Raw genomic sequence first — 13,259 nt, 5'->3', positions numbered from 1 at the left:
GAGATAACTGTATAATAGAGAAAGAGGGTAAAAGTGTTACTGCTAATTTAGAGAATGATTTATATGTGATACATGATGACCAGTTGAAGATGGCTAACTCGGTTTATAACAATGTTAAGCCACATGATGAATGTATACATTTTCTGCATAGACGTTTGGGGCACATTAATTTCAAAATGCTCAAACAAACTGTTGAATTGTCAGAGGGAGTAACATTAAAACCCTGTAGCAAGTATTTAAACTGCAATGCCTGTAGCCAGGAGAAGAGCAAGGTTATTCCAGCAAACAGACTTAATGGGTTTAAGACCAAAGAACCTTTAGAGGTTGTGTTTGCTGACATAACTGGTCCTAAAAAACCTAGTTTGGGAAGTGCCTGCTATGCTTTGAGTATAATGGACCATTACTCATGGTACGGTTTCTGCTATCTCATGAAAAACAGAACAGAAACATTCCAACATTTCTTTAATTGGCTAAGATTTGCTGAGAGAAAAATGAGTAAAGTAATTACTTTAGTTACTGATAATGGGACTGAGTTTATTAACAAGAGATTCCAAACTATGTTGAAATTGGCTGGTGTCGAGCATAAATGTTCTGCACCTTACAGACCACAACATAACTCGTTTGTAGAACGAAGAGGGCAAACGTTACAAGCTATGGCTCACACTATGTTATCTGATTCGGGTTTGCCTGAAACACTGTGGGGTGAAGCCATAATGTGTAGCAATCGTGTTAAACAACGTAGTGAACACAATAACTGGAGAATTGCCATTCACTCGGTGGCATGGCAGAAAACCAAATTTAAGTTATCTACATACATTTGGAGCTCCAGCATGGGTGTATATTCCCTCACAAGTAAGAATGAAAGGGCAACATAGAGCTAAGAAATTATTCTTTTTAGGTTACGAAGCCAATCATAGATCATTTAGATTCTGGGATCCAGGCACAGCTCATGTTTACTGTAGCGCTAGTGCTAAATTTCTTGAGCACATTGGGTGGGATAAACTGGAACAGGAATCCAGCAATGATGTCATTATTGACACCCAAATAGTTGTTGTTGTTATTATTATTGTTGTTATTGTTGTTATTATTGTTGTTATTATTATTATTATTATTATTATTATTATTATTATTATTATTATTATTATTATTATTGGAGTGAATGATAATCACCTATATAGATATATATATATCTAAATTAATAGAAAAAACAGCTTGATATAGTGAATATCCAAACAGCCAAATTAAGAACGCCTGACAGGCCAAGATAATAAAGAGAGACCTTCAACAACTTCCCTGCACAGGCGGACATGGGCCTGGGTGCTCGCTGTTTTGCCGCTGGGTGGGTAAGGCTGTGAGGGTTAAGCCAACAATAATGCACGGATGGCCTCGAATCTAATAAGAAAACGAGGTGTAATAATTCCTTAGGTTATGATAGCGGTCTTCCAATATTTGAGGGGCTGCCACAGGGAGGAAGGGGTCAAGCTATTTTCTAAAGCACCTGTAGGCCAGACAAGGAATAATGGATAGAAACTGAACAAGGAGAGATTTAACCTGGAAATAAGGAGAAACTTTCTGACAGTGAGAACAATCAACCAATGGAACAGCTTGCCCTCAGAAGTTGTGGGAGCGCCATCACTTGAGACTTTCAAGAAGAGATTGGACTGCCATTTGTCAGAAATGGTGTAGGGTCTCCTGCTTGGGTGGGGAGTTGGACTAGATGACCTACAAGGTCCCTTCCAACTCTGATTATCTGTTAAATCTGTTAAAGCTTTTATGCTTTCCACACCAAGACGGCGTTCTGAGGGGAAAAATCAAATGATACAACTCGGATAAGGGCGAAAACGCCCACGCCACTATTGCCGATGCAGAATGGGCGTTGGTCCTTACCTGACACGCCATTTCTCTGGAGCCGTGAGGATCATCCAGAGAGTGGGAGATGCTTCAGTCTGCGTCGTTGAAGGCTGAGCTTAATTACTGAGGAATGCTCCACCCTCCATCACGTGGCTCCCTTGCGTTCCCCAGTTTATGCGAAGTTGAGAGTGAAGAGAAGATCGTGCTCTCATCTTACTATGCTAAAAGGTTCATTGGCCGAAACAAGACCCCACCAGATGGTGAAATAATAAGGGTGGGGCTGGATGATCCTCACGGCTCCAGAGAAATGGCGTGTCAGGTAAGGACCAACGCCCATTCTCCTGAGAGCCGTTCGGATCATCCAGAGAGTGGGACATACCAAAGCTTGGCTGTCCTATGGGAGGGACTCCGTCTGGTTCTGTACTCTCTGCAGTTCCTTGAGGACTCGCTGGAGGACTCGTCTACCAAACGAAGCCTCCGCCGAGGCAAATATGTCGATCTTATAATGTCTAATGAAGGGAGATGGGGAGGCCCAGGTGGCCGCCCGACAAATATCAGCAATTGGAGCCTGGGTGGCCCAAGCTGCCGAGGTGGCTGCACTTCTGGTGGAGTGTGCTGTTATTCTGCTGGGAACCGGCAGAGCCTGGGACAAATAAGCTTCGGAAATAGTAGCTCTAATCCAGCGGCCGATAGTTGAAGGGGACACTTTGTGGCCTAATGATTTGGGCTGAAAAGAAAGGAATAGGGATTCGGACCTCCTGAAGGGCTGGGTACGCTTAATGTAAATGCAGAGGGCCCGTCTCACATCCAGGGTGTGCCAAAGCTTCTCCCTTTCCCGCGAGGGATTGGGGCAGAAGTTCGGAAGTGTGAGTTCCTGTGCCCTGTGGAAGGCTGAGTTGACCTTGGGCAAGAAGGTAGGGTCTGGCCGGAGAACCACCCCGTCGGCATGGAAGATGCAAAGGTCCTTCCTCACCGACAAAGCTGCTATCTCCGATATTCGGCGAGCCGAAGTAATGGCCAACAGGAACACGACTTTGAATGTTAGGAACTGGAGTGTGGATTCCCTGAGAGGCTCAAAGGGGTGTTTAGTAAGGGACACGAGGACCTTATTGAGGTCCCAGGTAGGGTATCGGTGAACTGTTGGGGGACACAAGTTAGTGGCTCCTCTGAGGAATGCCCTAATGCGAGGGTGGAGGGAAAGGGAACCCAGATTGTCACAAGCAATGACGGTTGAGAGGGCTGTGACCTGACGCCTCAGGGTGTTCGGGGAAAGTCCTTTCCTCAGATCTTCTTGGAGGAATTCCAAAACTTGAGCGATGGAGGGTGAAAGCGGGTTGACCTGGAAACTATGGCACCACTTGCAGAAACTATTCCAAGTGGCATTGTATATTCGGGTTGTGGAGGGCCGCCTGGCGGCTAAAATGGTATTAATAACCTGGTCAGAGAACTGCTCCTTTCTTAAACGTTCCCGCTCAACCTCCAAACGGCTAACTGGAGCCACTGAGGATCCGGGTGCTGGAGGGGCCCCTGAGAAAGGGATATCCTGCTCGGGGGGATTTTCCAGGGAGGGGCCACCGATAAGTTGCGGAGGTCCGCAAACCATGGGCGTCTGGGCCAGTAGGGTGCCACTAAAATCAGTTCTGCTTTCTCGGAGATGAGCTTCTGGATGACTCTGGGGACCAGGGCTAATGGAGGGAATGCATATAGGAGCCCTGTGGGCCAGGGGCAACGGAGGGCGTTGTAGTTCTCGGCCCCATGGGAGGGGTACCTCGAGAAAAACCTGGGGAGTTGTGTGTTGAGGGGGGATGCGAAGAGGTCCACTGACGGGAGACCGAACATCCTGGACGACTCCCTGAACAGTGACGGGTGGATGCGCCACTCGGACTGGTCCACCGTGGTCCTGCTCAGCCAGTCTGCTTGGGTGTTTAAGTCCCCTGAGATGTGTCCGGCTTTGAGGGAGAGGAGATTGCGCTCCGCCCAACGGTTGGGGCTCCTTGAAGCAATGTCCCTTGTTGATGGCGGGACTGGTCCACCAGAGGAGAGACGTGAGGACCCTTGAAGGCACCTTGACCGTGGCCTTTGAATTGCTTCTGCCGGTCCTTTGGAACGGGAGCAGGAACCACTGTAGGGATCTGGTGTGTAAACGGGCCCAGGGAACAATGGAGATACATGAGACCATTTTACCTAGTAATTTAGACAATTCTAAAAGTGTTACCTTTCTTGATCATCTGATGTGTTTGACGGTTTCCTGGATGCTAAGGAATCTTTCCGAGGAAAGGAAAACCTTTCCTTGAACTGAGTCAATGACGGACCCCAAGTGGGTGATCCGTGTAGATGGTAACAGTTGGCTCTTTTGCCAGTTTACTAGGAACCCATGGTCTTGGAGGGCAGAGAGGGTAGCTCTGATATCCTTCTCTGCTTGGAGTCTGGAGTGAGACAGGATGAGGATGTTATCCAGGTAACAGTGGAGGCAAACCGGGAGGTTCCTGAGATGGGCCGCCAGAGCCGCGAGGACCTTAGTGAAGGTTCTCAGGGCAGAGGCCAACCCAAAGGGAAGGGCCACATATTGGAAGTGGTGGTGGTTGTAGCAGAACCTGAGGAATTTGGAATGGGAGGGCCGGATTGGGATGTGAAGATACGCCTCTGACAGGTCTATAGAGGATAGCCAGTCCCCCTGCCTGATGCCCAGTAGAATGGACTGTAGGGTGTGCATCTTAAACCTGAGGTAGACCAGGTAGCGGTTAAGACGTTTCAGGTCTAGGATAGCCCCTGCCCCTGCTGGGATGGTGGGATGGGTTGTATGGCCTGTATGTTGAGGAGATGCTGAATAGCTGAATCCATTAAATTGCGTTTCATGGGATCCCTCGAGGGGGGGGATGCCATAAAAAAGTCAGGGGGGGCGCGCTGGAATTCGAGCGCGAGACCAAGTCTGATGGTGTCCCGGACCCAGGCATCGGAGGTGGAGGAGTCCCATCGGTCGGCAAAATGCTTGAGGCGTCCGCCGATGGGGAGGGAGGGATGGGATCTATCTGGAGCGCCGGAAGGGCTTCCCTCCTGAACCCCTGAAGGGACACCTGTAGCTGCCGCCCCTCCTGTTCCTGTCGCCCGGATCGGCTCGATCCTGGGGCTGGAATGGCCGGGAGGGGGGTCTCGGGTACCTGGGCGGGAAGGGTGACTGGTAGAAAGGTCGGGAGGAACCTCTCCGAAATGGCTGAGGGGCTCTTGACTCTGACCTCCGAAAAAGGGGGGGAAGGAATTTTTTCTTGCTTCGGGTTTCGGCTAGTAATGGCTCCAGGGCAGTGCCAAATACTTTGTCCCCCTTGATGGGGGCAGAGGCCAACTTAACCTTGTTTTTTACATCCACCTGCCAGTGTTTGAGCCAGAGCAGGTGGCGGGCTGTAACATGGGAGGTTATTGCTCGGGTGGAGAACTTAACCGCGTGGTAGGTGGCGTCGGCCGAGAATTCTGCCGCGGCCGTCAGTTTGGCGATGTCCTGATGTGCCCTTGTGTTAGAGGGGGGGACATGCTGTTTCAGTTGGCGGAGCCACCGGATCGAAGACCTGGTGAAGAAGGAGGCGGCCGTAGCCGATCTAATGGCCCAGGCGTCAGCTTGGTGAGCCCTACGTAAGGCTAGTTCGGACCTCTTGTCCTCGGGTTTCAGAGCCTCCAGGGGGTCACTGGGGGAGGAGGAGGATGCCAAGCCCACGATGGGCTCATCTACCTCGAGGGAGTTAAGCAGGTTGCAGAAGCTTGAATCGAGGTTAAAGAACCTCTTGTCCTGGCTAGATGGGGCAGGAGGGGCCCTTGTAGAGTCCAACTGGTTTGAAACTAGGTCGTGAAATATGGGTAGAGCCGGAATAACCTCCGCTTCCACCATGGGCTGCCTAAAAATGGCGTCCTCTTGTCCCTCCGCCGGGGAAGGGAGAGCCGAGGGGGACTGTACAGACAGGCCAGATATGTTCTTGGCCTTAAATAGGAGTGATTTAAACATGTGTGGCTTGAACAGACCCACAAAGGTGGGTTGATCGGGAATGAGACCCTTGTCCTCGGACATGTCCCCTTCCATAGGATCTATCTCCGATAGAGGCTCCCCGTGGTGCGTAGACCCCCATTCAAATTCCCCCTCCTCCCTGAACTGATCCAGGTCTTCTATGACCTCCTCCAGTTCCCCTTCTGGGAGAGGGCTGTCCCTCTGTAAAGGTACCTGACCAAGAGGAGGGTCCGATCTAGGCGAGGACCTGACTGATAGCGACTCATGTTCGGGCGCCATCGATGGGGGACTGGACTTGGACATCTGTTGAAGGCCCTCTGCAATCCCCTGGCGGATGGCCCGTTCCATCCATGCCTGCATTTGTGCAGGGATCTCGACTGTGGCGGCCTCCTCCTGGCGCAGACCAGCGGCCGTGGGCGTGAATGTAGCTTCGGGCGTCCGTCTGGTCGTTGGTCCAGGGACCTGGTGTCCCTGGGATGAGCTGCGCCTGGAGAGGGAAGAGCAATCTGGAGGAGGGGGGGGGTGTCTGGAGGTAGAAGGAATGGAGGGCGGGAGGGCTGGAGGCACCGGTTGTGACTCTCTAGATCGCCTGTCAAATTCCTTCTCCAGTGCCTTATGACGTCTTAGGGCGTCTCTCTGAGAGGCCTTGGAAGGTTCCTTAGAAGCCTTCAATGAAGGGCCTTTAGCGGAATTGTCATCTGCCATGTTAGAAGTAAGGACAGTAATAAGATCTAAAGGCGGTTGGCTCGCCAAGGGTTCGACCTACAACAAAGGCCGGGTGTCCTTTCAGCTGGCCCGCGCCCCCTTTTGGAATTTAGATGTATACAATCTATAATATTATTATTGTTATATATTCCACTGATTAATTGTCCTCACTGTTAGGAAGTTTCTCCTTAATTCCAGGTTCCTTCTCTCCTGGATTAGTTTTCATCTGTTGCTTCTTGTCCTGCCCTCAGGTGCTTTGGAGAATAGTTTGACTCCCTCTTCTTTGTGGCAACCCCTCAGATATTGGAACACTACTCTCATGTCATTCCTCATCCTTCTTTTCATCAAACTAATCATAGCCAGTTTCTGCAACAGTTCTTCATATGTTTTAGCCTCCAGTCCCCTAAATCCTCTTTGTTGCTCTTCTCTGCACTCTTTCTAGAGTCTCAACATCTTTTTTTACATCATGGTGACCAAAACTGGGTGCAGTATTCCAAGTGTGGCATTAAAAGTGTACATCAATCTTACTGAAAATACTGTTGCTTAGAATTAGTTGTTTTATTATTAAATGCAGTTGACCCACAAGCCACATGAATCCTTTAGATCAATTTACAAAGTCTAAATCCCTCTGACTTTGAATATTCTGGGTGTATTTTTGCAATCACTGTATCATTCTCTCATAAGAATGATATTCTGTCAGTTTAAAAAAGAAACATTTTAAAAATATAACTGAAAAGCTGAAAAAATATTGTCCTTCTCTCAATTTAGAAAATGTATAATCTTTAAATAAGTACTAATTTACAGTGAATCTCAACTGCATGGTTTAATTTTTTCAAACTTTCCCCCTTATATATTTGTTCCATATTACTAGATTTAAAAGCAGAGTTTAATTTATTTAAATAGTGATATTTTCCTTAGTTTAAAATTTTTATATTCATTTATTATAATTTGGACCCCTCACCACTTTCAGAATGAAGAAAGAAATATCAGAACATTTAGTAACACTGGCAAAGTAGGGGAGGTGTGAGGTATTTATTTCTCTTTCCCCATTCAGCACCTGAACAATGAAGAGCAAGCATATTGGCAGCTGCTGTTCACAAGGAATGAAAGAGAAAATGTTCACAAGTGGGTTAAATGCAGAAAACAGGTACAGTAAAAAAATGGCAAGAAAGGTATGATGGATAACTGCTAAATAGCAAGACTGCACTGATATAATCGATATAATTTTCTGGAGTTTATTAAAAACTATCTTTTATGTTATGTAACTATTTACCTCTAGATGATGATTAAGAAAAATGCTTGTTTGGACCCTTTGACTGGAATGTCTTTTTAAAAGGACAGTAAACTTATTAGTTAAAAAGCATGTGCTAATACAACTACAAACAATGTTTCAATGTTTTATGTGACTCACACATCATTTTAAAAATATAAGATTCTTTACCGAATCACACAAAAACACTCAGGTCCCAAAGAAAGCAAACAAAACGTTGTGACTTATATCATTCAAATTACAACTTACTGCACTATTTTAAGACAAATAATTTGTCTTAATGACAAATAGATATAGCATATATTTAAACAATCTTAAACATCTCTTTCACAGATTTAGTGAAAAACAATCAATTAATTTTTACTAACTTGATTTGAAGCTCTTCTGCTTTTTAAACTTACTGAAATAAAAATTATTAAAATATCAAACAGCGTGAACTATCCGGTGTTGATTACAACAATTGAAATTTCATGTTTCTTAACTTCATGTGGAAATGTGGTGAACAGCTGGTTGAACAATGTATAACTTAAATATTCTATTCATTAGTTTCCTAATGTCATATTCCTCCAAATCAAAAGCACTCCCTCAAATTCTCTGGAGCTGTTTACAAGAGGACCACAGAGGAAAGAAGGAACATATAGAAACAAAATAAAGTAGCATGCTTACAACACGATCCTGAGAATAAATAAGTATGAAAACTATTCACATATAATACCCAAGTTGTACAAGCTTTGATAACAATAAAATTTAGCAAACCTTACTTCTGGTAGAGGACTGGCTGGTTTGGTCAGGATTCCTCCCACGTAAACAACATTTGGTAGCGTAGGTCTTGGAAACTCCAGTGCTACATCAGTACATAGCATCCACAGGCTGGATTCATGAACCAATTCATACATGGACCTTGCTGGTTGTACACTATACTTCTGTATTATCCTTTCATATTTTGGCAGAATCAAAAAACTGACTCCAAATCTTGAAACCAGATAAACAATAGTGTTCTTAAATCTTTGTAGGAAGTTCATATGGTCTGTGAGAAGTGAATTAAATTCAGGGACGTATGCTAATGGTGCAGGTGCACCTACTTCTGCTGGATACCAAAGGCCAGTGGAAAAAACAGCATATTTAATTCCTAAAAGATGGGCAATAACAAACCCACACATCTCATTAGGATCTACTAGTAGCAAGTCAAATTTTTCCTTTTTCAGGGCATGCAGGAGCTTTTTGTTGCCCACAACCATGTCACAGTTCTTGGAATAGTGATCCAGAATATCAAACAGCTCCAATGCTGTTTGACTCCCAGAAAAGATTCTTCTCATTTTGGATTGAAGAAATTCATCTGAGGTGGTTGTATTAAAGAGCCCTGGGTATCGTTGTAGTCTGTAATGACTTGATGGAGGGATTTCTCTGCCCTCAGACAAAAGGAGAACAGTCTGGTGGCCATGTTCATACAAAGCTGAAGCCAGGGTCTTGAAAATATATAGATGGCTTTCAAACAAAATTGGCGGCACAATAACTATTTTGGCAGCCTTTGAAATTCCAACAGCACTCCACAGAAGAATGAAAAATGGAATATAAGACTTCATAGCTGAAATGATAAACAAAAATGTTATTCAACACAACTGAAATGCCATTTAAATATTTACCATTACTTAGTAACAGTTGGACATTTTAAGCCAGTCTTTTCCAACCTAGTACTATTCAGTTTTGTTACAATTCCCATAATTCAAGATATTTTATTTGAGATGTATTCCAACATGTCTGGAGGGCATCAGTTTTTGGAATTTTTTTTAAACCATAACAAACTGTCACTGAAATTGATTTTACTGACACTCAGAGAAAAAAAGCTTTAGAATATAGCTTTTTATGGCAAAAAAACCTATTGTTTTCCTAGGAACAAAATTACCCCCAAAAAAAAACATACTAGGAGGAGACTTAAGCTATATTATATAGAAAAAAGAGAAAGTAGAAAGCATTGAAAGACATAGACGTATGCCATAAATATATAGTAGCTATGCTGCCTAATTTTTTCAAATCACATTTCAAGTACAATTTCATCCAGGAAACTTGCCAGTTGTTCAATAGCTCACAATATATCTATCTTTAACTAAGATCTGCAGATATTAAGCATATAAGATATGCTATTATGTCATAGGAACCTTGTCCAACTGATATCTTAATATTTAATCATCATTAATGGTAGATAGGATGACCAGACCATTTTTTACCTAGTCACCTTCTCAGTTGGTCTTATTTGACCAGACCATTTTTACCTAGTCACCTTCTCAATTTCATTCTACAAATGATGTATAAAAGCTTCCAAAGTGGTACTCTTCTAATACAGTGTGGGGGATAGCATACAAAACACTTCTCTTTCAGTAATTAAAGTACTGACATTTTCCCCCAAACTATACACACAGAGAAATCCAGGACAAACTTATGAAACTGTCACACGAACCTGGAAAAAGATGCCACCGTTTTAATTATTCAGAGAAGGAATTCATCTGCACTTCTCCTTTTTGCAAAGCACCTCTTTTGGAAGATTTGCATACTGTAGCTCTAATAAATAATGTACCATGAAGAAGAGATGGGACAGAGTTGTAGACAAACAGAAATTGTTCAGCAACCATTTCAAGTTACAACAGCACTGATCCTATGGTATATACACCTGGTTCTCAGAGTTATCAGTTTTGGAGCACCCCTGTGGTTACACAATCAAAATTCAGGTGCTTGACAGCCTGTCTACATTGAAAGCAACCCTCTACCTGCCATCTCTGTCCTTATTGTCACCCTACATTCACTGCCCCAGCTGACTTTTCCATCTTCTTGCTCCTACTGTTGAACAAGCATGATTGGCCTGGAATTTTGTGAACAGCTGTTGGCCACACAAGGCTTTCCAGCAGTTTCCTCCCAAGACCAGAAGATGCCCTTGCATGACCAGCAGCTGGCTCACAAACTATGGTGTTACTATATGAAATAGCTAAAGATATACTTAAAACAAGTAAATCACCAGCTAATGGAATATGCGGACCCTTATATCAAACCAACCTCTTAATTTATTTTAGTTCTGATTACAATTCTAATATAAACTTGTTAATATACAACTTTTTAATAAAGATGAATAGAAAATTTAGATGTCAGAATTCTACTCTTGCCACATTCCACAATGTTTTTGTGATACTTTCATTAAAAATATAAAAAATAGATTTCTTGGTTTGTTACTCCATTATCAGAAATTGTATTCCCAGATAATAAAACTTTGGTTTAATTTGCTTTGGTGGCTATTAAATGCTAATAAATATTTTTCATGATTACCCAGTATAATATAGTGCTGCACACTTCATGCTTTAACAGGAGCCTGAAACATATATAAAATGCTGCTGCTCTAAAGAATCCTCTTGGTAACATTAATGTAAATGCAATAGCACTTGGGAGGGTAGGGGAATTCAGACCCCAAAGTACAAAAGTCAGGCTATTTTAAACACAGCAAAGAACTACTGCATGAAATATATCTCCCAAACCATTCTCAAGTGTGCAGCATCCCAATCTATTGTAGAGATTTTGTCTTTTATTTTGTGTAACATTTGTAGTAATTATAATCACTGATTAAACAATAATGATGTAGGTTGAAAGATTATAACGAATTGTTAAATTATATATTAGGAATTAGGCAAGAATGAAGATAAATTTGTATGCTAAATTAAATAAACTCTTTTAAGAAGTTGTTTGTAATGAAAAGAAAGGTATAAGAAACTAATAAGGGCTGTCATCTATCATTCTTCTTCTAGTATTAAGATTTTGCAAAATGTGGTATGGAATGAAAAATTAAAATACTTAATTGTAATACGAAATGAAATGATGTACAAGAGGACACTTTGTATAAGATCTATACAATAAAGAATTGAAACAAATCTCGTCTGATGCAGAAATATTAGAATATAAAGGAACTGTTTCAACACTGGAAAATATGTAGATTATAAAACAAGATGACAGTGAAAATAGAAATGACAACTCAAGAGAATGTCCTGAATAATATCTATTACTTGATTTACAAAAGAGGTTAAAGCTTCAACAAAAGGTCTTTAAGATAGGAGGAAAAAAAACTGAAGATAAAATCCTATGACATCCAAATGAATTAAACATAAAGACTGCTAGTAGCAAAAGGAAGAAATGCAAAGTTGGCTGGTTTGACCAAGGTTAAACAAAGACAAGTTTTTATAAAATTCTGGGAACCTTTATGGAGTTTTTTTTTTTAAGCAAGTTTTATTAATTTCAAAAAACAAACAAATCATCATCAACCATTACATATTTAAACCTTTTTCCATTATAGATTTAACAAGTCAGATAAAACCTTATCTTATACAATACATTTCTATATTATTTCATCTATTTCTTTCTGACTTGATTATCATCACTCTCTTTCTATGTTTCTACAAGGTTTCACCAATACTCTCAAAGACATAAACAGACACAAACATACATATAAAAATCTTTTAGTAAAGTAACTTGGCCCCAGGTACCTCTCTTTTATATGGGCTTTAATTATATTCATGCTCATCTTACAGATCATTACTTATTTTATTTACCATTCTGTATCTTCTATATAAACTTCTCCACACATTTCACTCTTCATAATTCTATCTTATTCAATCCATCTTAATTTAAATCATTATATTTGTATCTTTTGCCCATCCTTTATTATCCCTCTATCTCATTCCTTATAATGAAAAAAAAAAAGAATTTCTCCTGAAATCACTAATCAGAGTATGATGCCTTTCTATCCTCTCCCTAAATTAATTAGATTAACATTTAAAATATTCCCTTTTTCTCTTGTTTGCTATCATTGTATTTATTTTGCATCATATTTTTCTCTTTCTTAAATGTTTTTTAGATCTTAAATCCTTCATTTTCCTCGCTTTCTTCCTTCCTTCTTTCTTAGATGAATTTTGGGATTCATTGAAGATGGCGTCTTCATCTTCCTCTTGTTCTTCAGCTTCCATCTGTATTGTCTGTTCATAGTTAACCAACGCCATTTCTAAAAAAAAAGCTTTTTCCATACCATCCTTACAGGCTGCTTTTGTTTGCTCATATTCATCCCTCAGTTCCTCAAAAGAAAAGGCCATTGTAGATCTTTTCTTTTCTTTCCCTCTTTCTTCTCACACCAACCAAAATATTCCAAAAGAAAATAAGACAATCCCAAAGTCCACAATCCTCAATCAATCCAAGCCAAGCCAAAATTCCCCCTTTCTCTTCCAGGGGTAGTATCAGACAAAGGAAAAAAGAAAATTCAAATCTGTGTTTTGAAGCCTTATTAAGATTTTATTTCTATTTTCAAATCCTTAAGGCATCTCCTCCAAGAAAATCCAACCAGATAAATATATTTTTGTCCTCTCCCTTCCGACTTATCTCAAAAAAAGCTAGTTTTACCTGAAAAAACAGGTTTCT

The 13,259-nt window shown here is 41.9% G+C and overlaps 1 protein-coding gene across 2 annotated transcripts in view; it reads right to left on the bottom strand.

The window, feature by feature from the left end:
- Positions 1-13,259, bottom strand: part of UGT8 (UDP glycosyltransferase 8) — a 71,615-nt gene that overhangs the window by 25,382 nt on the left and 32,974 nt on the right. For both annotated transcript variants that reach the window (XM_026668634.2, XM_087962996.1), the window contains exon 2: positions 8,579-9,402. In XM_026668634.2, coding sequence (XP_026524419.1) covers positions 8,579-9,400 — 822 coding nt within the window. In that variant the 5' untranslated portion in view covers positions 9,401-9,402. The remainder of the gene's footprint in view (positions 1-8,578; positions 9,403-13,259) is intronic.

The sequence above is a fragment of the Notechis scutatus genome, chromosome 4, assembly GCF_049901735.1.
Source record: "Notechis scutatus isolate UNSWTSFEM ecotype Mainland chromosome 4, rNotScu1.2, whole genome shotgun sequence".
Classification (NCBI taxonomy): Eukaryota; Metazoa; Chordata; class Lepidosauria; order Squamata; family Elapidae; genus Notechis; species Notechis scutatus.
This window is presented reverse-complemented; position numbering and strand designations above follow the sequence as displayed.